Here is a 27,266-nt window from a genome sequence, read left to right as displayed (position 1 = left end):
TCTTCACTAACTCCCCCTCATTCCCTAGGTCTCAATTTTAAGCAACACTGCCTCCCGGAAGCCCTCCCAGCTTCTGAGCTCACCAGACTACCGATGGCTGCCTCTCTACTGAACTCTCATGGAAACCTCTGAACAAGCTGGCCAAACACAGGCTCATTGGCACCTTTTCTTTATCTGATTATCTTTCCTGTAGACCTTTACCATCTAAAATGGCAGTCAGAAGCCATATATGGCTCCTGAAATTTAAATTAAAATAAAATTTTAAAAAATCAATTTCCCAGTTGTACTAGCCATATAACTGGTATCCGGCGCTCAATGGTCATACGTGTTCAGTGGCAGTCATTCCACAGAGCACACATATAGGACATTTCTGTAACTGCAGAAAATTCTATTGAACAGCACTCTTTTCAGAATAAGAGGTAGTTGAAGGCAGGGTCTACAAGGTGCATCTCTATAATCCCAGCACCTAATATCTACCAGGTGGGCAAAATAAATTTGCTGAACTAAATACATACTTTAGTAACTCACTTTATATATATATAAATATACATATTTATATATATAAAAACTAGTTTATATATTATATAAACTATATAAACTATAAACTAATTTATATATTATATATATAAACTAGTTTATATATATTATATATATATAATAAACTTATATATATATTATATATATAAACTAGTTTATAGATATACTTTAGTAACTAGACATATATATATACATTTATATATAGATATAACTAGTTACTGATGTATTTAGTATGTATAAAGTACATATATATATGTATGATGCCAGACACCATCCCACGTAAAGGGAATTCAGTAGTATCAAGCCTTCAGATTTCTTGGAGCTCACAGCCTATTGAGGGGTATGTAGAAACAACAGAAAACAAAACAAAAAAATACATATAAACAGCTGTATAACACAATTAAAGGCTCAAGAAAGAACTATGAAGGAACTATATAGGTCACTGTTGAGTAAAACCTGGTAAAGGGGCAGATGGAAATTAAAGGAAACCAGTAACAAGGCTAAGGACAGATTCTGATGAGCCTTGAATTCCATGCTAAGAAGCTTGTACTTAATGCAATGGAAAACCAATGACCCATTTAAGAATTTTAAGCAGGAAAGTTAACTTGATCCAATTTGTGCTTCCGAAGGATCATTCCAGCAATTCAGTGGGGGGTGGATTGAAGGATGAGAAGCTGCAGCAAGCACTGCAGCAAGCACCCCAGCAAGCATATCCCAGCAGGTGCAGGTCCACAGGATGAGGCTGGAAAGTGGTAATGGGGGAGGAGGAGGAGGTTGGCCCAGGTTCTGAAGTATAGCGGGCCAGTCTCCATGACTGATTAGATGGGAAGGAGAGGAAAGAGGGGGAAAGAGCATTTCCAAGGAAGTCTTCAGGGATCAGGGGACGGTCCGTTATAGAACCTGGGGCTCTGCTCCCAGCCTCACTTCAGGGATTGCATTATAGGTGACTAATTCATGGCCAGTTACTTTCTTATGAAGGTTACTACAGATCAGTCACATATCAGTGTGACAGGTGGGGCGTGGGGGAAGAAGGCTCAGCATGTTCAAACCAGAACTGAATATTAGATTCTAGTCACTATTTGATTGATCTTTTAAGCAGTTCTGGGATTCTGTCACTTAAAAACCAATAAATCTTTGAAAGCCCAAGGAAAGCAATACAAAAGCAATAAATCTCCATTGTGGAGTATTAGAAAAATAGGCCAAGCTGCTGAGGTGGTTTGGCTGGAGGGACAAGGGTGTGGGAGCCCCACACAGCAACAGTCCTCCCTGCCACACCTCGCCCCCCTGCATACTCAGTTCTACCAGATAGAGTCAGATCCATGGGGCTTCAGAGGAGCAGTAAGTGGCAGAGCAGGGGCTGGAGTTTGGCTTAGCCAGGGTTGGAGCATCGTTGGCAGCAAGAAGAGCCTACCTGAGTGGGGTCTGAAGGCCAAAGTTTCCGTGTGAGTCTGTGTGACAACACACAGCTCCACTCAGAGAGGGACTTACTGAAGCTCACAAGTGATAGACCGGGTTCACACAAGGCAGAGCTGGAGGACCCCTGAGAATTCCTCTTGCTCCTCTTGCCCTGGTTGGTGGAGGTTTACTCATAGCACCCCCACAAAAGGGCTACCCAGTCATCATGTGACATATCAGGCAGAGGAACTCAGAACTTCTCAGGGGAGCCGTGAACTCAGTGCCAGGATACTAGGTCTATGCACTGGCTTTACCTGTAACGAGCCCCACAAGCTTGGGCCAATCAGTTAACATCTTAGACTTCAGTTTCCTGCTCCAAAATGGAAATGGTATTTCCCAGCCAGCTGACTCACCAGGTAGGTGAGGATCAGATAATACAATGGAAGTAAAGGAACAATTAACTGTACATGCCAATTCAGAAAACTATCAACTGTAAAATCTGATTTAAAGCATCCTTAACCCAGTGCATCTAGTGAGTTCTTTGAGTCCCAGGATCTTAGAGTGTCCATATTGTTTTCTCACATCCTTCACCTACTCAACTCACAGAACTGCACACTGCTGTGCTTTCCTGGGTGGTGCTCATCTCACCAGCCAGTCTACTGCTTCTTTCAATCACTACAGTCAATGTACCTGTGGTTTCATGTCATCTTCCAGTGGAACTGCAGAAGCAGCCCAATGCCCCTAGGTTGCAAGAAACATAACCCGAGCACACCAGATGAACCAGGCATGACAAATTGGTGGAACCTAGGTGCTTGGACTAAGGAATGGGGATGGATTAAGAAGTCAACACCACATGGCATGATCCATGATCCAATAGCATCACCTTATGACATGATCCAGTCAGATCGAGCCTCCCACATCACAAAATTGCAAATGTCCAATCAGATCACGCCATTACTTTCTGTCTATCAAACCTGTCCCCGCGTCCAAAAGCCTGACTCCTGCCTAGCAATATACTTTTCTCTCTACAAAAACACAGTGCTTCAGAGTTTGGCTTTCTATTGTGCATGGGCAAACAGACCAAGTTCTGTTCAGTGACACTTTTTTGCTAATTTCATGATTTTGTTTGTGTGTTTGCTTAATGTCCCACCTCCCTGCCTCACTCACTGTTTACTGGAGCCTCAAGAGGACAGAGGTGTGGCTATCTTGTTTCTTGCTGTATACCTATTGGTTAGCTCACTTTCCTAAACATAGTAAGTGTTCAATAAATATTTGTTGCATGACCTAGTGGTCAACTACCTCTCATATAACATCCTACTGCCCAGAGTTCAAGGTGAATGAAGGTCAAGATAACTGAAATCCATTGTGATATTTCCACTTCTGTCCTTCCAGTTGTCCTGAAAGTCGTGCTGGGTGGCACTGGTTAGTCACTTCCCCTTCTAGTCAAATGCTCAAGAAACAGTCTGGAAATAATTCCAGAAACTGAGTATACACCCACCCTCAATGCTCCAGAGCCTTGAGAGGAAAAGCAGCCAGACACTTCCAGACACCAACCATTTCCCCTTTGAGCAGTGACATTTCTGGGTTTTTTTCTTTTTGAAAAAAAAGGTCACCAAAATATATCATGCATACCTTTCTCCTAGGTGGTGGTATAGTATAGTAAAATGAGTGTTGGCTTTGGGTCATTTGAACTAAGTTTAAATTTTGCCTGTACCACTTGCTTGCTTTATAGCCTGAGTCAACTGACTTAGCTTCTGTTTGTCTCAATTTCTATATTTGCAAAATGAGGAGACTCTTATACAATGTTACGAGAATACAGGTAGTGTTATATATAGAGACAAGCTGGTAGCAAGTGCTTGTTCCTTAAATGAAAGCTAGCAGGCTCCTGTAAGTTGCAGACCCATATTTTCAGGGTAAACCAGGACCAAGTAATAAACAGGCATGGCTGTGAGGGATGACAGCATGTAGGCCTACTTGATTTTTGAGTCCCTGTGTCTGTTTTGTAGAGTCATGCTATTCCTTTGCACCCTGACAACTGTCATTTCTCATTGCCACTGGGAATCTTTCATCCCCTTATCCCTCCTCGTAATTTGCTGAATCTTAGGATGTATGAGCTTGTTAAATAGATGTGCAAAGAGTATAGCGATTCAGAGGGAAAGTGTAAGGGCTTCTCTGTGTGGGAACTGGAAAAGTTTTCATGTGCATTTTGGTTTGGGCTACTCAGAGGCCCCCTTTGCAGGGGGTGAAGGAGCTTGGACCCTGGCTGGGGTCAGGAAGTCCTGGATATCAGGCCTGCCTTACTCTTGGTATTTCCATGTTTTGTTCAGCCTATATGAAATAGTCACTGGCCATACTTTACAGATAAGGAGAGTTGAATCTCAGAGAGAGAGATTAAGCATCTTGTCTGAGGTCACGCAGTTGTTACCACGGGATCTGATACCAGGTTTGTTGCCACCAAACTCTTATTCTTTCCATGGCCCCACCCACAGCCAGAATACTGGGAAGCTGGCCTAAATGCAAACACATTGAAAGGCTATGGGTGACAGCTGGATTGGGTCCCTTAGCTGAACGTTTTATAGGCTTAGTTACCTTGGCACGCTGTATCAAGATCATAGACTTTGGGTCAGATCAGGGCTGTGTTCTGGATTAGCTGTTAACTTGCTGTGCAACCCTGAACAAGCCTCTTCCCTTCTCTGGGCTGTACTTTTGCTATCTGGGAAGCTTTCTAAGATTTTGAAACAGTGACCAATACTATGGTATAAAAGAAGAGAGAATTGTGAAAGGGAGGAAGGCACTGGTGGCCAAAATGGAACACGATTTGACACCTGGGGGACCTGCCTTCAAACTCAGCTTTCCTACTTACTGTCTGTATGCCCTTGGGCATTTCTGTGCCGCAGTTTCTTCATGTGCATCTGAAAATGAGGGTAATATCTCACAGTATCTCGAGAAAATTAAATGACAATGTTAGATCTGAGTAACTGGAAGAAAAGCAGGGGATTCATAACTGAATTTGACTTAAGACCCAACCATCTGCTTTGACTTATCACATGTAGGGTTTCCCTGGAACTACCAATGTGTAAAATATAAGACAAATACTCTCTGGTCAGATGCCCCATAAACATTATCAACACATGTTGCAATGACTAAAGATTCACCTGACTTAGGGGGAACACTGTCCAAAGTCTTCAGACTACATAGGAACTTCCAAATTGGTGGTGGCTGGTTCTGTCTGCTTCAATGCCTATCATTTCTAGATGAAGCTGGATACAGGATGGACAATGGCTATCCAGACCATCTCAAAAGTCCTATTCTGGGCTGGTGTCCTAGCCTCCAGTGACACAAGGACTGAGGCTGCATCCATTTCTCTAGTAGCTGCCCATGCCCTTCAAACAGGCCTGAGCCTCTCACACTCCCATTCTCATCCCAGCACTCCCACCTTAATGTTTATGTTAAAGCAAACAACCGTCCTGGTTGCTCCCTGTTATAGCACGCGATCTCTCTCCTCCAAGCCTGTGCTCACACTGGACACTCTTACAACATTGGTGAAGTCTTACACATCATTTAAGATACAGCTCAGTGTCTCCTCCACTGGGAATTCTCTCCTCTGAGCTCTTATAATGACCTACACATATCTCCACAAGGACACACTGTACTGTAATTATGTTTTTGTCTCCCCAGCTAGAGTTTGACTTTCTTTAGGACATGACTTACCCACGGCTAGTTCACTGCCATATTTTCAAGCACTTAAGACTTGCCTGAGACAGGGTGGATTCTTAATAAAAATATTTGTTGAATGAATGAATGGTTTTTAGGCCTTGGGCCCCGCCTCATTCCTGGTACATAACATACTCAGTTTATGCTTGATGAACTGAACTGAGCAATTTGAAAGTTGTTCCACTCAATGCTTTGCTTCATTTTAAGGGACTGTAGTCCTCCTTCCTGGAGTTCTGGGCAAAACCAACAGTCAATATTGCTGCCCTTGGCAAAGGGTAGCTTGTTTAAAAGAGATGCCCATGCTCCTGATATCATGAACTGACACTGGTCAGTTTAGCTATGGAGATGCCTCAGTGTATTCCTGAACTCCAACCATCTTTGGTAAAATCAGCAGTTTTACCTTGACAGCAAGTGTCCCTATGGGACTCTAGCCCTCTACAGCCTTAAACTGGACCAGCCCCCAGGGGTCTTGTCAGATTTGTGATATCTGATCAGGTTGTTTTCAGAATTCAGCAAATCTGTCTATCTGGCTGTTACTGACAGTGAAACAAAGAAAGGTAACCTTGCCAGGAGACTGTGTTCCAGGCCACCAACCCCACTAACTAAATTTACCATCTCACTCTATTACCCAGGCTGGAGTGCAGTGGCATGATCACAGCTCACTGTGATCTCGGTCTTCCAGGCTCAAGCAATCTTTCCACATCATCCTCTCAAGTAGTTGGGACTCCAGGCGTGTGCTACCACATCCAGCTAATTAAAAAATTTTTTTCTTTGTGGAGACGGGGTCTCCCTATGTTGCCCAGGTTTGCCTTGAACTCAGGGGCTCCCTTTGAACTGGGCTTGGGGCTGCTGACCTCCTTCCTCCCAGGAAGTTGTGTTCCTAGCCAGTCTTGCCCATGGGTATTGCCGGTCACATGATTCAACTGGAGGCCCATGTGGCACAGAGAAGGAAAACTACAGACTCCAAGTGAAGAACCGTCCTCACCTGACAGGGGCTCCCCGGGACTGAGCGGGTTTCAGCATCACTGTGATGGTCGTGTCTGTCTCATTCAGTGGGGTGTCTGTGTCGTACTCAGGCATGGATGGAGCTGGACAGGAAACAGAGAGTGCAGGTGAGTTCAGGACAGGTTCCCAACCGGCTCCCCACCGCCCCTTGCTGCCATCCTTAAAGACACAGCATGACCAGAGGGAGGACGTTTAGGAAAGGGGTTGGATAAGAAGCCTTGCAGGCCTTCAGTAAAGGAGGCCCTGATGCCCAACCTGCCCACAGTAGGTTTCTTCAAGGTGCAGTAGTGTAGGGAAGGGTAGCAATGATGTGTCCAGTAACCTACATGAACCAAAACGTTTCACACCTAATAAACATGTGGAGGGAATGTAAGTACTAACAAAGAAGTGAAAGCAGAATCAACCCTGCTAAACACATTTAAATGCAAATTAAATCAATTATGAACTACTTCCTCTCTACCTGTTTTTTAAATTCATGAGACCCCCCCCTTCCCTCATACTCAGCTGATAGGAATGCAACTATATCTATTCCTTTGGGAAGGTAATTTAGCCATTTGTAGCAACAGCTATTAAAACCCACATCCTTTTTAATTCAGTTTTTCCAAATTCTGAATTTAATTCTAAAGTTATAATCCAAACCAATGAATGAAACTTTATTTTGTAACATGTTTATTGAAGCGTTATTTTGTAAAAACATGGAAGCACCAAATATATCCAACCACAGGGGAATGTATAATTAAATTATGTCCATCCACTTGACAGAACATTATAATGAAAGCAATGTAGCAACATAGGAAATACTTATGGGATAAAGATAAGAGAAAACATTAAGCTACAAAAAAAACATGTTTTTCTGGAAAACCATGTGCAAAATATGTATGTATGCAGACCAGAATTGCATAGATATTTAGGATAATGAAAGCTGTAGAAAAGGTTCTGAAATAATTCTTCATTGTTGCTGTCTAGTGGCAGAGGGGGCCCTACTGGTGATGGCAGTCTGTAATTTTGGACTGCTGTGGCCCTATAATATTCATTCATTCATTCATTCATTCATCAGGCATTTCATGAGAACCTGTGCTGTCTTGTTCTGGCAAAAAGAATGTTCCTGAAATGAATTTAATAACCAACTTGTGCGCAATACACATTATCTACACACACATGTACTATTTAATACAACCCTGTGGGCACATTATTTAGTGGCTTGCCACCTAATTAATCTAATTTTTACACTTTAGGAAGTTCATCACTTAGATTTTCTTCATAGGAGACAACAATGGTAACTCACTAGGGACTGGATCCTCTTAATTCCACCCATATCACAGGGTGACAATTCAAGAAAAATTTCCACTTCAAGGAAAATTAGGAAGTGGGCGTGAAACAACCTTTTTCCCTTTTTCCTTTCTAGCAGAGATACCTGAAATTTTGGTGGCGATCCGAGTGGTGACAGGGGGCCCAAAGCCCTTTGCTGTGCTGGCCTTGATGGTGAAGGAATAGGTGGTCCCTGGATACAGACCCACAAAGAGGTGGTGGGTTTCATTCCGGAGCTTGAACACTTTCCCCCTCTGGCTGGAGAGGTCAGCACTTGGGTCCAGCGAGCCAACAGCCTTGTAGTTGATCTGTAGGACAAGTCAGCAAACAAACAAATCAATGCCTCACTCAGGAAGCTGGATGGAGCTCATTTGGAGGAACCTTAGGGAGGTGGGGGAAGGGGCGGGCATGTGAGCTTGGCCAGCAGATTCTGCTAAGCTGCCTGTTGCTGTCCACTTTACAGATGATCCCAGCCTCCAAATACCCCATTGCTTATTCACTGGAGCAATGCATGTTCTCATTGATTTGTGGGAGTTAAAACTTAAAATAATTGAACTCACAGAGATAGAGAGTAGATGGATGGTTATCAGAGGCTGGGAAGGGTAGTAGAGGGTAGAGGGATGGTTAATGGGTAGAAAAAATTGAAAGAATGAATAAGATCTTATATTTGCTAGCACAACAGGGGGTCCATGGTCAAAAATAACTGTACATTTTAAAATAACTAAAAGGGTATAATTGGATTGTTTCTAACAGAGAGGATAATTGCTTGAGGGGATGGACACCCCATTTATCAAGATGTGATTATTACACATTACATGCTTATGTCAAAACACCTCACGTAACCCATAAATACATATACACCTACTACGTACCCACAAAAAAATTTTAAAAAAGAAACAGAGGGTGACCCACAGATGTCATTTTGAATTTTCTAACAGTCTCATGAAAAGAAAAAAAAAAAAACTTTTAGTAACACATCTTGTTGAACCCAGTGTATCCAAAGTATTATGATTTCAATCTGTAGACAACATAAACATTGAATGGAATTGTTTACAATCTACTATTCACATGAAGTCTTACAAACATGTTTTTTACTCCTTCAGTGCATCTTCATTTGGACCAGCTGCTGCTTTCACAAGTGCAGTAGCCCCATGTGGCCAGTGGCCACCATACTGGACACTGTAGTCATAGAACAGTGTCCAGGTACAGCATCGTGATGAGATTTATGAGGCTTGTTAAAAATGCAGATCCTGGGCCCCATATTCCAGACAGATAGCAATTGCAGACTGGTGCTTCCTCGTGCACTATCTTTTTTGTCTTCCCCAAATCCTTGGGGGCATCAGGATAGCTACTCTCATTTTAATAATGGAGAAACTGAGGTGCCAATGGAAGCAACTTGCATGCAATCCAAATTTTTCAAATTGTATATGGAGACAGTTTGTCTATGATATATGAAGACCATGCCCCATGTGACATGTGAGTTCAGCAATAACTAAACTGGTCTACACCTGTGGAATGATTTGTGTCTACTGTTCCCCGATCATACACTTGAGTGTCACAGCAAGATACCAGAAGAGTTTTGAAGGGCGCACTCTCAATTTCTGCACTTGCTCAAGGGTGAAAATAACTAACAATTGGTAGCCCAGCACTGGTCCCATGGATCACACTTTGAGTGTCACATCTTGAAATTACACAGTTGTAAAGTGGCAAACAAGATTTTTTTGTGTGTCTTGCGTGGTTTGTTCCATTAAAAATATTTTATTTGGCTAGGTGTGGTGGCTCACACCTGAAATCCCAGCACTTTAGCAGGCCAAGGTGGGAGGATTGCTAGAACCAGGAGTTTGAGAACAGTCTGGGCAACACAGTAGGACCCTGTATCTACAAAGTATTAAAAAATTAGCTGGGTTGGTGGTGCACATCTGTAGTCCCAGCTACTCGGGGGCTGAGGTGGGAAGATGGCTTGAGCCCAGGAGTCCAGGGCTATAGTGAGCCATGATTGTACCACTGCACTTTAGCCTGGGTGAGAGAGAGAGACCTTGCCTCTAAAAAATAAAAAATTAATTATGGTATAATACACATACAGAAAAGCATCCCTCTTGATGAATTTTTGAAAACTGGATACAGTCATATAATCAAAAACCAAACCATTACCAGGCCCAAAACTTTTTCCTCACACTCCCTTGCAATCCTACTTGCCTACCCCCATCAGGGATCACCTCTGTCTGACTTTTAACAGCATAGACGAGTTTTGCCAGTTTTTGCGCTGTGTATCAGTGCAATCCTATGAAACGCACATTTTTGTTTCTGGTTTCTTTCTCTCAATGTTATCATTATGTCCGTGGAATTAATCCATGTTGTCACAGGTAGTAGCAAGTAAGGCATTCTCAGGTACATTCAACAATCTCTTGCTGACACTGTAGTAGGCAGGTCTGACTCCAAAGCCTGTACTTTATATTCTATACCACACTGCCTGGCCTGGAGACAGTGCATCAGTTGCAAAATGCATTCACTCATCCACTTACTTGCTCCTTCACAGTGTTTCCTGTGTACACCTGTATTCTAGGTCCTGCACTGTGTGCTGCTGGGGGTGCCCAACTGAATTCAAGTCAGGCCTCATCCCCAAGTGACTTCCGTTCTTGAGAGAGGTAAGCCAGCGATATAGACAGCTGACATCACTCATCTTCTGTCAAGAATGGCCAAACCCAGGCAGAAAAGGAAGCACACCAACTTCCCTTCAAAAATCAGCAATTTGCTGTTACTGGCAATGGCACCATGTATTTTTTGGAAAGAGGTCAGACTGTGCCTAGAGCAGAGTGTGCAGGAGGAAGTAGAAATGCAGGGAGTTGAGGGCTTTGGGCTTTTCTCAGGCAGCACCTGAGCATGCATGTGCACCATGCAGGTGGCTGTTAGGTTCAGGCTGCTCTGGTGGACCTGTCTACAGCGTTCCCTCCAGTCACCCCTGCCCACCCCAGTCCTTCTCAGAGGCAAGTGCTACAGGCATCTATCTGCCTCTCTGCTTGAGGACTTTCTCCATGGGTGCTTGCTGGGAACCGGGGGGTAATTAACACCCAGCCCTGATGGAAGTTGATGCATAAATTTTCTAGGCTCCCCTTCCTTATACTCCTGCAAGCTCCCCCTCCTTGGCATCCCTGCAGCATCCCAATTTCCCTGAGAGCCTCAGCTCCACTTGCCTCTAGAGGGAGCTGGTTTGAAAACACAGTGATTATTGGCGACTTTCCTTTCTCTTCCCCACTCCATACCTCTTTACTGGTGTTTCTTATACTTCTCAGCAAACTGCTCATATTCAAATCCTCATCTCAGGGTCTGCATTTGAGAATGACCAAACTAAGGAAAAGTGCTCAGGGAGGTATCTCAGGAGAGAGTACAATGGACGCCCGAGGGACAATCCTGAGTCAGAAGAGGAGTGTTCTAGGTTCCAGGCAGAGGGAACCGTGTGGGCAAAGACCTGGGGTGGGAAAATGTTTGGACGGAGCAAAGCCCAGAGCCACCGCAGAGCGGCAAGCAAACAGGGGCAAATGGAGTTTTCAGTGTGCAGGTGGATTCTGGTTTCCACTGTGGCAGAAAAGGGGAGATGTTCAGAGAGTACAGCCTGTAGCCACCAACCCCAGTGCACCAGTGGAGAGGACATGTGCTTGCATTCTTTGAAAATTCTGTCCCTGTCCCCCTGCATGGACTGGTGGCAACCACATTGATATACAGACACTGGGAGGTAAAACTCATGCCTTATTTACTAGCCAATTCCTTTCCTGCGCTCCAAATTCAATCCAAAAGCAACTCAATTTCCACCGAGCTGTCAATATAATATACCGCGCTCCTCTGCTCTCCTAACCTTTCCTGGTATTACAGGATCCTCACTTACTTGTAATGAAACACTATGAATAAATCAATGTATGTTAATATAGCATGTCTTCAATTTTTTATGAAGGGCTTCACCAAATCTAATTCCCACTGCTTTGTCAGAAACAGTCTTTGAAAAATTTAACTTGCAAGTTTTATGAAGTTAGTGGGGGATCGGGCTGGGGAGGGAAAGAAGGTGAGAAAAATGGGATGGGAGGGAGCTGTGGCTGTAAACGTATAATACAATATGAACCTTCATTTGTAAGTGGGGAAAACGAAAGATTTGTTAGAATAGCAAACATAAAATAAAGGGTTAGTAGGGGGAAGGGTGCACAGCTGCAATCAACCCTGGGCTCCTGGCATGGGTTCTGGCTGCAAAAAGTACTCAAGGATGTCCCCCTTCTCTTTCAGTTACTGACAGTAGGATCCCCAGCCAGAAATCAAAGCAGGTGCTTCATAACAAAAATCCAAGGCGGGTGTGGTGGCTCACACCTGTAATCCCAGCACTTTGGGAGGCTGAAGCAAGTGGATCAGTTGAGGTCAGGAGTTGGAGACCAGCCTGACCAACATGGAGAAACCCCATCTCTACTAAAAATACGAAAAAAAAATTATCCAGGTGTGATGGTGCATGCCTGTAATCCCAGCTACTCGGGGGCCTGAGGCAGGAGAATTGCTTGAACCTGGGAGGCGGAAGTAGCAGTGAGCCAAGATGGCACCATTGCACTCCAGCCTGGGCAACAGGAGTGAAAATCCCTCTCAAAAACAACAACAACAACAACAACAACCAATCATGTCATAAGAACAACGGTTTCCCATAGCTCTCAGGATGAAGAGTGTGTCTTTGTCATGTGGTCTTAATCAGCTCAGTGCATGAGCTGACCTCTCTTGTCCTCCCCCCAGAACCCCAAGCCTTACTTCAGTACCTAAAAAGAGCTACGGTCTTTTCTGCCACAGGACCTTGCACCAGCTCTTCTATCAGCTTGGGCCTCTTACTCCTTCCCATGCCTCCTTTTTGCCTCATTCATGACTCCTCACCCTTAGTGAACCTCACTTACAGGGACTCTTTTTATGGGTATCTTCTCTGACTCTCAGGTTCTCTTATTTTATGTTTCCAGAGTCATCTATCTCTCCTTTGAGCCACTAACTTTCCATGTAACCATGTAATTATTTCATCAATAAGTCCCTTTTCTACCAGCCCAGGAGCTGAAAAAATATGACTTGCAAGTCAAATTCAATCTACCGTCTGTTTTTGTAAGTAAAGTTTTATTGGAAAACAGCTACACCATTGATTTAAATATGGACTACGGCTACTTTCACACTACAAAAGCAGAGCAATGTAGCAACACATACCCTATAGCCCACGCTGCCTAAAGTATTTATTCTCTGGCCCTTATAGAAAAAGTTTGCAGACCTCTATACTAGATTTGAAGCTCCAAGGAGGCAAAAATCGTATCTGGTGTTTGTTCAACATTTCATCCTTTTGCATGTATAAATGAATAATTAAATTAGCTGTGTGGCTTGAGTGATTGCTTAACCTTTCTGAGCCTCAAGTTCTTCAAGGGTAAAATTATAATTCTTAGTTTCCCTTTTAATTTATGTTGCAGAGTGACCCCCATTTCTTTACTCCTGGAAGACAAGTCATTGGTTTGGGAGGAAGGCTCCAGAGTGTCCATGAGTGGCTTTGGCTTCTGTACCAAGGCTCTGACTGCAATGGACCAGGGAACATCTTCAGGAGAACAGGTCACTTTTCCATCTGGGCCGCAAGAAGGAGCAAGAGAGGAAGGGAGAACAGAAGGAAATTATTTCCCTCAAAGAATTCCATCAGGAAGGACTTGTTTGTTTCCTGAACATGCTTGGGTTGAGTTGTGCTGTGCTCCTGACACTGGGCTAGAGGCAGGGTGTGACTACATTGGTTCCGGGTTCAGAGATAGCAGGTGACAAGATTCTGGTTCTGTGGATGAGATGGTACCTGGGGACTAAGGGAAGAGATAAGATCAAGCAGGGATGAGGGAAGCATCCAGGGGTCAGGTACATGTGGTTAGAAGATGCAATTATAACAAAAACACCATTTTGGAGCACTCATTACGTCCAGGCACTGGGAGGGGCCTCACATAAAAACCACCTCATTAAATTTTCTAAAAATGATATGGATTTTTTTTCCGATGATTGCCATTCTGCAGCTGAGGGAACTGAGGCCAAGAGGAGTGACACCGTGAAAGCCTGAGCTGCGGTGAGGGTAGCAGCTACAACTCCCATCTGGGCAGCATGCTGGATGGACACATGTCCACCTACAGTACATGAAGCGTTCTCTGCTGCCTCAGCTTCACCAGGGTCCTCTCAGTTGATGTGTCAATGTCAGTGCTGTGATGTGGTAGAGAACACATGCAGAGATGGCCTGGCAGGATCATTTATTCAAAAAGATCACCCCCAATGAGATGACCCCAAATCGAGGAAACCCATTATAATTTTATCAGGTTAACCAAGTGCTTTTATGATATACTTGCATACATGTCAGGTTCAAAGCCAGGTTCATGTAAGCATCATGATCAGAAACAAGGTAGTATTAAACCAATGATCAAGTAGAATTCTAAAAGATTGAGAATATTGATAGCAGCATTAGCTGCCAGTGACAATAGTGTAAAATGAGTCAAGACCCGCCCACGCACAGCTTAATGCTCCAGAAGCATCCTCTATAGCTTAGCACCCTCCTATCTTGCTACTACATTTGTGTCTTCATCCTAAACCCCTGGGAGGATCAGCATTCTAAGTTATCCATCTCATCTCCTCCTGAATTTCTTCAATGGCTTCCAGCTCATACTCATAGTCTTCTAACAAAGCCACAGGAAAAAAAGGCCAACGTGGTTGGTGCATCAAATAAAGGATTAAATCTATTTATTTTTTATTTAAGCTGAAAACAACTGTTTAAAATATTTTCTCTTCTCTTCCACTCCACTGCAAAAGTGTCTACAGGCATGGTCTTTGCCATCCTGTTGACCTCAGAGGCAACTGGTACAAAAGGAAACCAGCTCAAGGTAATCTCTTGTTAGAAAGTAAAGCATTAGCTCTTTGGTTTCCCAACAATTTAAAAAGACAAAGTGAACCCACTCCTTTGGAAGAATAGTAAGAATGCACAGATGTCTGCAACATGCATGCTGATGACTTCTTGACCAAGGTGCCCTTATTTTTTCCCTAGAGAGCCGAGGACCGTAACAACAACAACAACAGAAACGCGATTATGACTGGCACTCGTACTGCTGTTCTGGTGCTTCTGAGACTGCGGAGCCAGTGAGAATGTGAGGACCTGCTGCTTTTGTGCACATGCATCTACTGCTTTTGCTTCTATGGGGGTTTGTTTATTCTCTTCATCCACAAATGCTCACTGAAAACCCACTTTGTGCTAGACTCTGTGGCTGGGCTCTGGACAGGAAAGCCATAGATGAGGAAGACATAGTTCTAGACTTTGGGGACAAATACAGGCCTTGATGAATATTACAGGGGACCCAAGTCCTTCAGGAGTAAGTGGTTGTGTGTGTGTGTGTGTGTGAGTGAGAGTGAGAGAGAGAGAGAGACAACAGCCTCTTAGAGAAGCTGTGAGAACACTGGGCTAGGCCCATTGTCCTCAGTCCCCACTGAGCACAGAATGCTTAGGAGACCTTTTAAAAATAGTGCCAGCTCCAGCACTATTCACAATAGCAAAGGCAGGAAATCAACCCAAATGCCCATCAATGATAGACTGGATAAAGAAAATGTGGTACAAGGCCGGGCACGGTGGCTCAAGCCTGTAATCCCAGCACTTTGGGAGGCCGAGGCGGGCGGATCACGAGGTCAGGAGATCGAGACCATCCTGGCTAACATGGTGAAACCCCGTCTCTACTAAAAATACAAAAAAAAAAAAACTAGCCGGGCGTGGTGGCGGGCGCCTGTAGTCCCAGCTACTCGGAGGCTGAGGCAGGAGAATGGCGTGAACCCGGGAGGCGGAGCTTGCAGTGAGCCGAGATCGCGCCACTGCACTCCAGCCTGGGTAACAGAGCGAGACTCCGTCTCAAAAAAAAAAAAAAAAAAAAAAAAAAATGTGGTACATAAACAATAGGGAATACTATGTACCCATAAAATGGAATGAGATTACGACCTTTGCAGGAACATGGTTGGAGCTAGAAGCCATTATCCTCAGCAAGCTAACACAGGAACAGACGACCAAACACCTCACATTCTCACTTACAAGCAGAAGCTAAAAAATGAGAACACATGGACACAGGGAGCAGAACAACACACACTGGGGCCTGTCGGGGGCTAAGGTGGGTGGTGGGAGAGCATGAGGACAAACAGCTAATGCATGCTGGGCTTAATAACTAGGTGATGGGTTGACAGGTGCAGCAAACCACCATGGCACAAATTTACCTGTGTAACAAACCTGCACATCCTACACATGTATCCTGGAACTTAAAATAAAATAAAATAAAGCCAGACCCTGGGTCCCACCCCAGACCAATTAAATCAAATTCTCTGGATAGAAGGACCTGGGCATCGATACATTGTTAAAGCTATCCAGGAGCTACAGCTGGCCCCTCAAAGCTGAGAATGGTGGAGAGCGGGACTCAGAGCACAAAGGGGATTTGGTAAAAGCATTCTAAGACGTGGCTCTGCCAAGGAAAGGAGTCCTCAAATGGCCTGCTGGAGCACTACCATGATAATGCTGCAGGCAGGATACCTTGATAACACCTAACATGGGTGGGTGAAGCTAAGGCAAAACAATATTTGCATAGTCTCAAAGTACTTCCCACCAAAGTTACTAGTTACTGTTAAGATTTTATTGTAAGACCAGAAATTCTCTGAACTCTTTCTTTCAGGAGGTACAGCCTAATTCTGCCTTGAGGGTGGGTTGTTCCCAGACTCATGACTCACTTTGAACAAATGGAGTATGGAAAGGGAAAAAAAAGTAGCTTTTAAGTGGAGAAACCTGGAAGACACCACTGTACCAGGTGATCAAGGTTAGCATCACCAGTGATAAGTCGTGTTGAGATCACGTGCTCCTGATACGATGTGGTAAACAGGACACAGGTGTTCTGTGGTTTTCCTCCCCATAAACTCAGTCTACCAACAGGAAAACAGCAGATACACTCAGATTGAGTATTCAACAGTACTCTTAAAAAGTGTTACCAGGTGCAGTGGCTCATGTCTGTAATCCCAGCACTTTGGGAGGCTTAGGCACGAGGATTACTTGAGCCCAGGAGTTTGAGAGCAGCCTGGGCAACAGAGTGAGACCCCATCTCTACATATATTTGTTTTAAAAAACTAGCTGAGCATGGTGACACATGCCTGTAGTCCTAGTTACTTGGGAGGCTGAGGCAGGAGGATCACTTGAGCCCTGGAGGTCGAGGCTGCAGTGAGCCACAATTGTAGCATAGCATTCCAGCCTGGGAAACAGAGTGAGATCATGTCTCAAAGCAATCAAGCAAACAAACATAACAAAAAAGTGTGAAGGTCATAGAAATGCAAAGAAAGACCAAGAAATGGTCACATCATAAATGGTATGTGAGAGCCTAGAAGAAAAAAAGACCTCCGTGGAAAAACTGGAGAAATATGAAAGAAAAAAAAAAAAAGTATGGCGTTTAGTCAATAATAATGCACTGAGGTGAATTCTTAATTTTGATAAATATACCATGGCCATGCAAGAAGTTAACATTAGGGAAAGTTGTATGCAGGGTATAAAACTCTCTCTACTATTTTTTCTTTTACAGTTTCTCTGTAAACTTAAAATTATTTCAAAATAAATTTTTTTAAAAGACAACAAATGGCAAGCTGAGATTTGGCTGCTGTGAGCATCTTTGTGGCTGCAGAACAGAATCTAAAGAAATATCCATTGAGCTCTTGACTAGGTGCCTGGCCATGTATTAAGCTCTAAAGAATCCTCAGGAACCTACAGTTTGGTGAGGGAGACAGGTGTGGCCCACAAGAATGAGCGGGAAAAGCACATTAAGGTCTCTGTTCTGAAGGAAGGGAAGATGGCTCTTATGAGCATATGGCAGAGAAGACAGATTGAGTCTCTGGGGCCAGATGCCTTCCCCAGAGTGCGAAGCTGTTAACCACATGAGGGGCATGGGAGAAGGGTGGGAAGAATGACAGGAGATGGTGAAGAATTAAAGAAGAAACGGCTCTTGGGCAGGACCACTGCTTGCCTAAGGGGTGCTTTTGTGCAAAGTAGAAAAAGGTGCCTGTCTCAACTCAGTCTCAGCCTCCTGTACTTCAGTGAGCTGATGTTGCCTTCGTGAGAAGAAAAAGATATGCCTTTTTTACTGCCCAGTCATATTCTTCCTGGCAGACACAGCACAGAGTTTAATGGATTTCATTCCCTTGGTAGTGTGTCTTTGTGCAGTGCAAAAACTAGACAACAATAGGTGGCACTCCTGCTGAGGTCAGATTATGGAAGCCTTTAATGAACTACTCAAGTCTATATATTTTATTGTGAGGGTAATATAGAGCCATTAAAGAGGAGGGTAGGCTATCAAGAGATATAGGATCATACCACAGTGCTACTAAACGTGTGGTTTGCAGACAAACAGCATCAGCACCACCTGGGAGCTTGTTAGAGATGCAGATTCATGAGTCTATCCCAGACCTCCTGATCAGAATGTCCGGGGCTGAGGCCCAGCACTCTGTTGCTTCATAAGCTGTCCAGGTAATTCTCATGCACACTGAATCTGGAGAAGCACTTTCTCACGCAAGGGGATGGAGGAATGAACTGACCAGAGGAACAACACCGGAGGCCCTTTGGAGGGTCTGGCTCTCATGCAGATAACAAATACAAAGAAGGCTTGGTTTCAATCAGAAGCAGAGGGGATGGAGAGGTGACTACAGTGACTTGGAGAGATTCTGAGTCCTGGCTGGAGAAGAATGAGGTCCCTAGAAATGTAAGAATGAGACAGAGCCAACACATGGGCCCAGACCTGAGCCCCCTAAAGCTGAAAACCACTGAGGAAGACCTGCAAGTGACCTTACTGGTCTCATCCTTCTGATGCTGTTAACATTCATGAAGGTGAAGAGTGTGGGTCTTAGCCAGCGGGAGGGAAGACCACTTAGATTACAGTCTTGCAAAGCCAGGGTTGGAACTCAGATCCATCACTTACCCAGAGTTAAGCGACTGAAGCTCTATTTTGTACCCTCACCAGCCGAAGGGCTCTGGAAACAACAGAACAGAGCAGCAACATCTCTGAACAGTGTCCGCCAAGCTTCTCTGCTTTCCAAAGCCAAGCTTCAGGGTCCGAGGCTCAGCCTGCAGGCTTGGTTGGCTGTGCCAGGGCCTGCCCAGGCTGCACTCCTTCCCCAGCACTGACAGCACAGGGACCCATGCCCGTGGTTGCTGGCTGTTATCAGTCCTGCTGTGGCCCTGCAGCGGCTTCCTCTAGTCTAGTGTGGACTTCCGAGGTTACCATGGATCAAAGAGCTGTTGCAGGAGTGGGGAAGTTAACTTGTTTGCCCAACACAGCTTTTGCTGATTTCCAATCAATGCCCTGCTCTCTGACTGCAGCTGTTTTCCTGTCAGCTGTGGGATCAAATACAGGGAGAAAACAAGCTCAAAATCCAGCTGGCCCAGGGTCCTTAGTATTCGCCATCCATCAACCAAAATGCAGGGTTAGTTAGTGGGTGATAATAACAGGAACTAACATTATGTGCCTACCATGCATATGGCTCTCGTCCCTGAGTTACCACCCTGCTCCTTAGCTACCAGACAGACTTTAGGTGAGTGTGTTCCTGTCAACAGGTGCTCCCTCCACCAACACCTCTGCCCTGCCAATCCTTAGCACCAGGCTGCTTCCCAGACTCATTGCCTTCCCTCCCCTGCCTCACATGGGAGGGATACTCTGAGATTCACTCTTCCCAGCTGCCCTAAATTTCAAAGAATGCAGTCAGATTCCCATAGCAGGGCCACCATAAACTCAGATGGCTCTAAGCTCTTTCTTCCTGAACTATCACAATGCAGACTAATAATATGAAGCCTAAATCTTCTTCCTGAACTATCACAATGCAGACTAATAATATGAAGCCTAAACCTCCTTTCAGCTTTTAGTCTCATGCTGGGGTGTCCTGGGTGCTATGATTTTGTTATTTTCACAGAAACCTTCTTGTTTAATGAGTCTGTCTAGCAGTATTCCCAATGGCTTTTAGTCTGTATTGCAATACTTCTTGGGTTTCTGAATGTAAGCTGCTTGCCCTCCAACTTCACACTCAGCTGATTTCTGTTCTGCTAAGTTTAACCTGGTTAAGTTGCTAAGTTGCATGACCAGTTCCTCTCCAGTTGGCTTGGGGAATGGGATGCAAGAAGTTAAATAATCCCATGACCCTGCTCCTTGGAACCCTGCAGCCATACTCACAGCTCTTCTGGCAGACACAGCCTGGAACAAATCCTTCATTAAGGGCAAAGCCTGGATTCTATTTATTGATTGTAATAATTGCCAAGCACCCAGCTTGGCATAGAGAAGGAGTCAATATGGTTTACCAAATAAATGAGGATTAAGAATGAAAATGTAACAAATCCTGAATGTGGTACAGCTGGGATTTAAAATGAGGTCATTCTGATCCTGAAGTCCAGTTTCCTCTGCCCCACCCTGCCACCTTGCCCTTGGCTCCTCTGTGCACATCCTGTGTGAACAGTTTCTAGAGAGAGGGGCTGATTGAGGGGAGGCTGCAACTGTTAGAACACAAGGCTTTGTAGAGGGTCTGCTGAGCCCACCCCACTCAGGAGGGACTTGCCAAGCAAGCCCAGAAGCCATGCCTGTCTGGCACAGAGTTGGGGCTCAGTAATTATGCATTTAATAATTAAGGAGGTCCAAGGTGGTGAAGGTCTTGTCCTCTGGGTCTGAATTTCTAAACCTGTATAAGTAGAAAGTCCTTTTGGTGCTTTTTAAAAAATAGCTCCATACCCTTTGACATTGCTTTCACTAAAAGGTGGAGTTTTTATCCCCTGACTCCCCTTGAGTCTTAGGGGACTTGGGACTGCTTTCACCAATAGAATGTGGGGGAAGTGATATTTTGTGACTTCTAAGATTAGGTCATGAAGGCAATGCCGTTTCTGACTTGTCCACAGAGACACTTATGTCTACAGCGTCTAAGCTACTATAAAAGAAGTCTGACCCCCCGGGGCTGCCATGTGTGAGCAAATGCAGGGTACATGGAGTCCCTGTGTAAATGCTCTAGATTGACAGCCCCAGCTGAATCCAGACATCTGGGTACCAGACAGCTAAGTGAGGAGGCTGCCATGTGAGTCCAGTTCTCAGCTCTCTGATCACCCCTGGTCATTTGAGTCTTCTCAGTGGGGACCCTAGACATTGTGGAACTGAAACAAATCATCCCTACCCTCTTGGATTCCTGACCCACAGAATATGTAAGCATAATAAAGTTGTTGTTTTATTCCACTATATTTTGGAGTCATTTGTTACCAACAGTAGTAACTAGAACGCCATTTGTTCATTAGACGAGAGTTTCTTAAAGAGCATGGGCAATATTTTATTCTCTTTTGTATCCCCAAATGAAATAGTAAATGCTTAACAAATACATGCGACATTCTTAGCCAAATGATGAATGTCAACAATACCAGTAATGAGAAATAGGGACATTCAGGCTGGGCATCATAGCCAGACTCCCTCTCCACAAATTTTTTTTTTTTTTTTGAAAAGTAGCCAGGCATGGTGGTGCATGCCTGTAGCCCCAGCTACTCGGGAGGCTGAGGCCGGGAGGATTGCTTGAGCTGGGGAGGTCGAGCTGCAGTTAGGCAAGACTGTTCCACTGCACTCCAGCTTGGGTGACAGAGTGAGACCCTGTCTCTAAAAAACACAATTAAAAATAAATATGTACATCATATGCCTCTTGATACAATGCTCTGAGAACAGGTTATATGTGGTATTTTTTGCCAAAAATGCATAATCTCAATCTAATCATGAGAAAATATCAGAAAGAAAAAAAAAAACTAACTTAAAGGACAGTCTACAAAATAACTGACCAGTATTCTTCAGAAGTGTCAAGGTCACAAAATAGTAAAAAAAAATAAATAAATAAAGACTGAAAGACTGAGGAGATGTCCTAGACTGGAGGAGACTAAGGAAAAAAATGACAAGTGAAACATGGATAGGATCCTGGACTGCAAAAGGACATTAGTGGGAGGATAAGTGAAATTCAAATAAGGCCTGTAGATTATAGTATTCATTACATAGCTTAAAGTATCTATCAATGTTAATTTCCTGGTTTCAATCACTATACTATGGTTATATAAGATGCTAACATCAAGGGAAGCCATGTGGAGTGTATAGAAACTCCACACTAATCTTGCAACTTTTCTGTAAGTCTAAAATTATTTTAAAATTAAATATGGAACCAGGCGCGGTGGCTCATGCCTGTAATCCTGGCACTTTGGGAGGCCGAGAGGGACAAATCACCTGGGGTCAGGAGTTCAAGACCAGCCTGGTCAACATGGTGAAACCCCGTCTCTACTAAAAATACAAAAGTTAGCTGAGCATGGTGGCAGGTGCCTGTAATCCCAGCTACTCCAAGCTGAGGCAGGAGAATCACTTGAATGCAGGAGGCGGAGATTGCAGTGAGCTGAGATCACGCCACCGCACTCTAGCCTGGGCGACAGAGCAAGACTCCATCTCAAAAAAAAAAACAAAAAACAAAAAACAAACAAAAAAAAAACCACACAAAACAAACAAACAAAAAACTAAATATTGAAAAAAAGAACAGAAAAACGTATGCACTAAGTCTCATTGATTGGCAAATCTGGAATCATGGACCCACAAGTTAGAAGCCAAAGGCACACCCTTTCACCCCTCACATTCTTGCATCAATTTATTACAATAATATTAACAACACGAGTGGACATTTATTACCACTCACTAGTTGCCAGGTGCCTTGCCAAGCACTTTCCACACATTACTCGTTTAATCATCCCACAAGTTTATGAGGCTACTACCGTTACTATTCCCACTTTGCGGATGAGAAAACTGAGACTTAAGGAGAGCAACTTCCCAGTGTTTCCACAGCTAGGAAGAGGCAGAGCCAGGCTTGGAACCCGGGCAGTGTGAGTCTAGAATCCACCTGCTCAACCTCAGAGCTCTTTTGTCATCATGCAGAGTGGCCATCTTACTTCCAGGGGCTGGGAGACCAAAAACTTTTGCTGGAAACCTGTTAAAGGATCAGCTGGAGTGAAAAAGACAGGTTAGGAGTTTGGACGGGCAGAGGGAGCTTTTGAGTGCATAGTTGGGAGCACAGAGGCCAAATTTAAGGTGAAATGGGGTGGAAATAAATCTGGAGAGATGGGGGAGATCAGGGGACTTGATGCAAGAATGCGTTTCCAAGCACCCCAGAGGGGTTTTCTGACCACCTGGGAACTTTCTGCATCCTTATCAAAGGCCAAGTCAGGGATCAGGTTGAGAGGCCCTTCTAAGGAGAAATCCATGGATCACGTAATCACACATTCTGGGCCAGTGCAGGGCTGAACGCTGAAGCTTCACTCTATTGCACTTTTCTTTCATTCAGCATTTTTCTCATGAAATTAAAATAGAATTGATTTTCTTCCCCACTAAATTAGGCATTAGGAAAGGAATGAAAGGGAGGGCATGTTGGAGGCTACAGCATCAATTCAATCCAGCAGAGTAGCATTTGTAAGAAATTTTATTCGCCCCTACTTACTATGAGAAGATTTTGTAAAGCCTATTTTTTTTGTTATATCTCCTTCTTACTAGAAGAGATAAACATTTTTTTGTTCTCCTTTCTTGGTTAAAATGATCATTTATACTAACCTTTTCTCCAACCTCTGGCCTCAGGTTAGAAGCTTCATTTTTCTAACTTTGCCTCTGTGGTATTTCCCCAGAAGCAGACACACAGCAGGTGACGCTATTTATGGAACTGTCATTTCTGATGAAATGGGTCATCTGGGGACTCTACACTCTCCTATTCTGCAGTGACCCCAGGCTTCTAGCTGGGTCCAGAGTGGAAGCTCACAGCTGGAAGGAACTACTCCATTTACAGAGTACTGAAAGGAGATTGGAGCAGGAGGAAACTGAGGCTCAGAGAGGTTAGGAAGCATGCCTAAGGCCACATAGTAACTGGTTCTACTTGAAGGAGCCAGCGATGGGATAACAAAGGAGTCAGAAAATGTGGGTACAAATCCTGATGCTTCCTCTTAGCGGACGGTCATTTATAGCTGCACTGCCCACTAGAAATAGGATATGAGGCACATTATGATTTTACATTTTCCAGGAGCCACATGGGGAAAAAAGGCAAAAAGAAGCAGGTGGGAATTAAGTAATATACTTTCTTTAACCCAAGACATCCACAAAGTTATTATTCCAACATGTATTCAATACAAAATTATTGAGGATATTTTACATTCTCTTTTCCCACTAAGTGTTTGAAACTTGCTGTGTATTTTATATTCTGAACATTTCGATTCAGGCTAGCCACATTTCGAGTGTTTAATAGCCACTTGTAGCCAGCAGCTAGACCACGGTTTCTCAATCATCTTTTTCTTTATTATCACCTCCTAAGAAGCGTAGACTTTTTTTCTTTGTTGTACCTCTATGAATTTTAACTCTACAGATATAGTGCATAGCTGTATATGGACGTTATGCATACCTGTATGACTGTATGTGGGCTTTATGCATATTATGCATATGTGTAAGAAAGGGATTATTTCCCATTCTACCCCCACCACTACCACCAAGAACCAATTTTCATCTCTTGGGGGCAATGGCACCTCCATTAAGCATGCATGGACTAGAGCAGGGGTGTCCAGTCTTTCGGATTCCCTGGGCCACATTGGAAGAAGAATTGTTTTGGGCCACATGTGAACTACACTCACACAAACAATAGCTGATGAGATTAAAAAAAAATTAAAATCATGAAAAAATCTCATAATGTTTTAAGACAGTTTATAAGTTTGTGTTGGGTTGTATTCAAAGCCATTTTGGGTCACGTGTAGCCTGTGGGCTGAGGGTTGGACAAGCTTCGTCTAGAGCAAGCAGTAACAGCCCTGAGCCTCAGGTCCTTATCTGTAAAATAAGGATGAGTGTGTGGACTAAAGGAGGCAGTCCTTGTAGGAAAGCATCCAGTGGTGCTGAGTGTAGCACCAATGCTAATATCGGAGTTGCACCGCTGTTTCCAACACATTCCCTTCCACGTTGAGTGCCAGGAGTCAGGTCCTCACCTGTGGTCAGTTGCCAGGAAGATGTGCTCTCTGCCCATGACCTCCCTCCTGCCCCAGGGGACTTCCCAAAGCCCTCACGGGGTGACCAAGGGCTGTGTCCTTCATCCTGGCTACAACTCAGCCCAGGGCAGCAGGGCCTCGTGGACCACCACTTTAATGCCTTCTCTCTCCTAGTGGACACCTAATTAATGCCGAAGGTCTAGAGGCCACACTTGAGGGTAGCCCAGGTCCCCTGACACCCAAACCAGGCCTCTCTTACCTCCCCTGAGTGCCCATTGGCAGACGGATGGTGCCCAGGCTTGTTATCTGTACAGAGACACATGCTCCATTTTCCAACTCCTCCCAGACCCCTGCCCCAGCCTACTCCAGACTTGGGAGGTTGTTAACTGTGTGCTAAGTGGTTTTCTCCCTCAGCTCCTAGAGATTCTGGCACTTGCTTCCCTTCCCATCTCATGACTTCCCACTGGCCAGTAGGGTCCATTTCTGCACCTGTGGCTCCCAAGACGCTCTACCTTGTCATCAACCACGCTGCCCTCTCTGTCCAGTTCTTCTTCTGTGCCATCTGAGTGAGACATGCCCCTACAAGCAATGCCAGGGGCCATGAGGGAATCATCTGGAACACTTTGGAGACAAGGAGCTCAGTCCCTCTTACTCACCTGTGATTCTGCCAGTGGGCAGTGCTGTAAGAACAGGAGCACTGGAGTCATAGAAGGCTGCCTCTTCTCTCTGTCCCTCTTGTGATTCTAGTGGCTACACGGCACATGTGAGTGGAGCTGATTGCGAAGGCTATAAACTTGGTGTCCTAAGCTGGGGATTGCAGAGTAAAACCCATGAAGTGAGCAGCCTGATTGCCCAGCCTTCTGCAGTCATGCCTCATTAGGCACCCATTGGAGGGAAAAGTCAAACTAAAAACTGGAAAAGAAAGTGGCTTTGAGATGTTGCTTTTTTTTTCCCTTAAAATGTACTTCTTGGATTGTGTTTCTTTATAGATATAATCCTTCCCCCATGTTTTATTTGGGAAGGGGTTCAGAATAGAAAGGAATTGTTTTGAATTGTATCAGTAAAGACTCATGGGGAATAAAAGGAAATACTTTGGGATTATAAAAGACAGTGGGAACTTGATTAACAATGTGAACTTGATCTTGGGTGTGTTGGGCTGGTTTTAGGCTGTGATGCTTAGCACCCGGGTGACCTTCAACAATATTCAATCCCATCATCAAGAAGAAAGGTTTTTCATGAAGTTGAAATGTGTCCATGTGTGTAAGAGGGCTTGAAGATTCCCAGCACTTGGGAGACTATCCAGTAGGTCAGTCAGACCTGAATTTACAACATCAGAGAGGGTGTTTGACAGTGTTTTTGGGGAAACCACAGACTCATTCAAGTGGAGTCAATAACTATCTATTGGGCAGTAATATCATGTAGCTGTTATTTTAGGCACCTGAGATATGCCCATGAACAAACCAGTAAAGATGCTGCCTTCCTGTAGTTTGCCTTCTAGTTACTGAGAAGGTAACAGGAGGGGAGAAAAATATAATGAACGTAATAAATATACCACTTATTTGGTATGTTAGTAGATGATAAGTTCTCTAGAAAACAAAAGAAAAGAAAGGAGACAGCAGGGCAGGGTGGGGAGGACAGGCATGCAGGGGCAAGTGATGCAGGGGTGAGACTGACCAGCCTCATTGAGAAACTGAGATTTCAGCAAGGACGTCATGGAAGTGAGGGAATTAGCTAAACGGATACCCAAGAGAAGAGCTTTTCAGGAGAGGAGAGTGGGAAATGGGGTGAAAGGGGTGTGTGTAGGTCACACAGATCTCTGTGAGTCTTTGAAAGATTTAGGCATCTAGCCTGGGTGGCATGGGGGCTGCTACAAATTGTGAGAGTCAGCCACTGAGACTCATGGTGACAACTGGTTGCAGGACTGAACTCTTCGTCCTGAAACGTAACAGCTCCAACTCAGACCATAGATACAGGATGCAAGGCCCCTGATCTCCTGGGTCTCTTCCACCCAGGCTCTGGGTGCTGGGGACCTGAGAGGTCAAGTTGGTGCATGAGTCCCACCTCCATGTTCCCTGGGCCCAGGGGATGCTGCACAGCCCAGTTTCTAGACCTTTCCTTCTGGTTCAGCTGCCTGACTCAACAAGGAGGCTTCCTTCAGGGGCTCCTTCTGGGTGAGTGTGGAGAAGAACAAGGACATAGATATGCTCTGGACAGGAAAATGAACACAAATTCAGGGAATTTGTGTCATCTGAGA

General features: G+C 44.4%; 1 protein-coding gene across 5 annotated transcripts in view; it reads right to left on the bottom strand.

The window, feature by feature from the left end:
* Window positions 1-27,266, bottom strand: part of PTPRT (protein tyrosine phosphatase receptor type T) — an 820,910-nt gene that overhangs the window by 273,170 nt on the left and 520,474 nt on the right. For all 5 annotated transcript variants that reach the window (XM_050806436.1, XM_050806437.1, XM_050806434.1 and 2 more), the window contains exons 9-10: window positions 8,066-8,267; window positions 6,632-6,734 (exon numbers count right to left, since the gene is read on the bottom strand). In XM_050806436.1, the coding sequence (XP_050662393.1) occupies window positions 6,632-6,734; window positions 8,066-8,267 (305 nt within the window). The remainder of the gene's footprint in view (window positions 1-6,631; window positions 6,735-8,065; window positions 8,268-27,266) is intronic.

The sequence above is a fragment of the Macaca thibetana genome, chromosome 10, assembly GCF_024542745.1.
Source record: "Macaca thibetana thibetana isolate TM-01 chromosome 10, ASM2454274v1, whole genome shotgun sequence".
Taxonomy (NCBI): domain Eukaryota; kingdom Metazoa; phylum Chordata; class Mammalia; order Primates; family Cercopithecidae; genus Macaca; species Macaca thibetana.
This window is presented reverse-complemented; position numbering and strand designations above follow the sequence as displayed.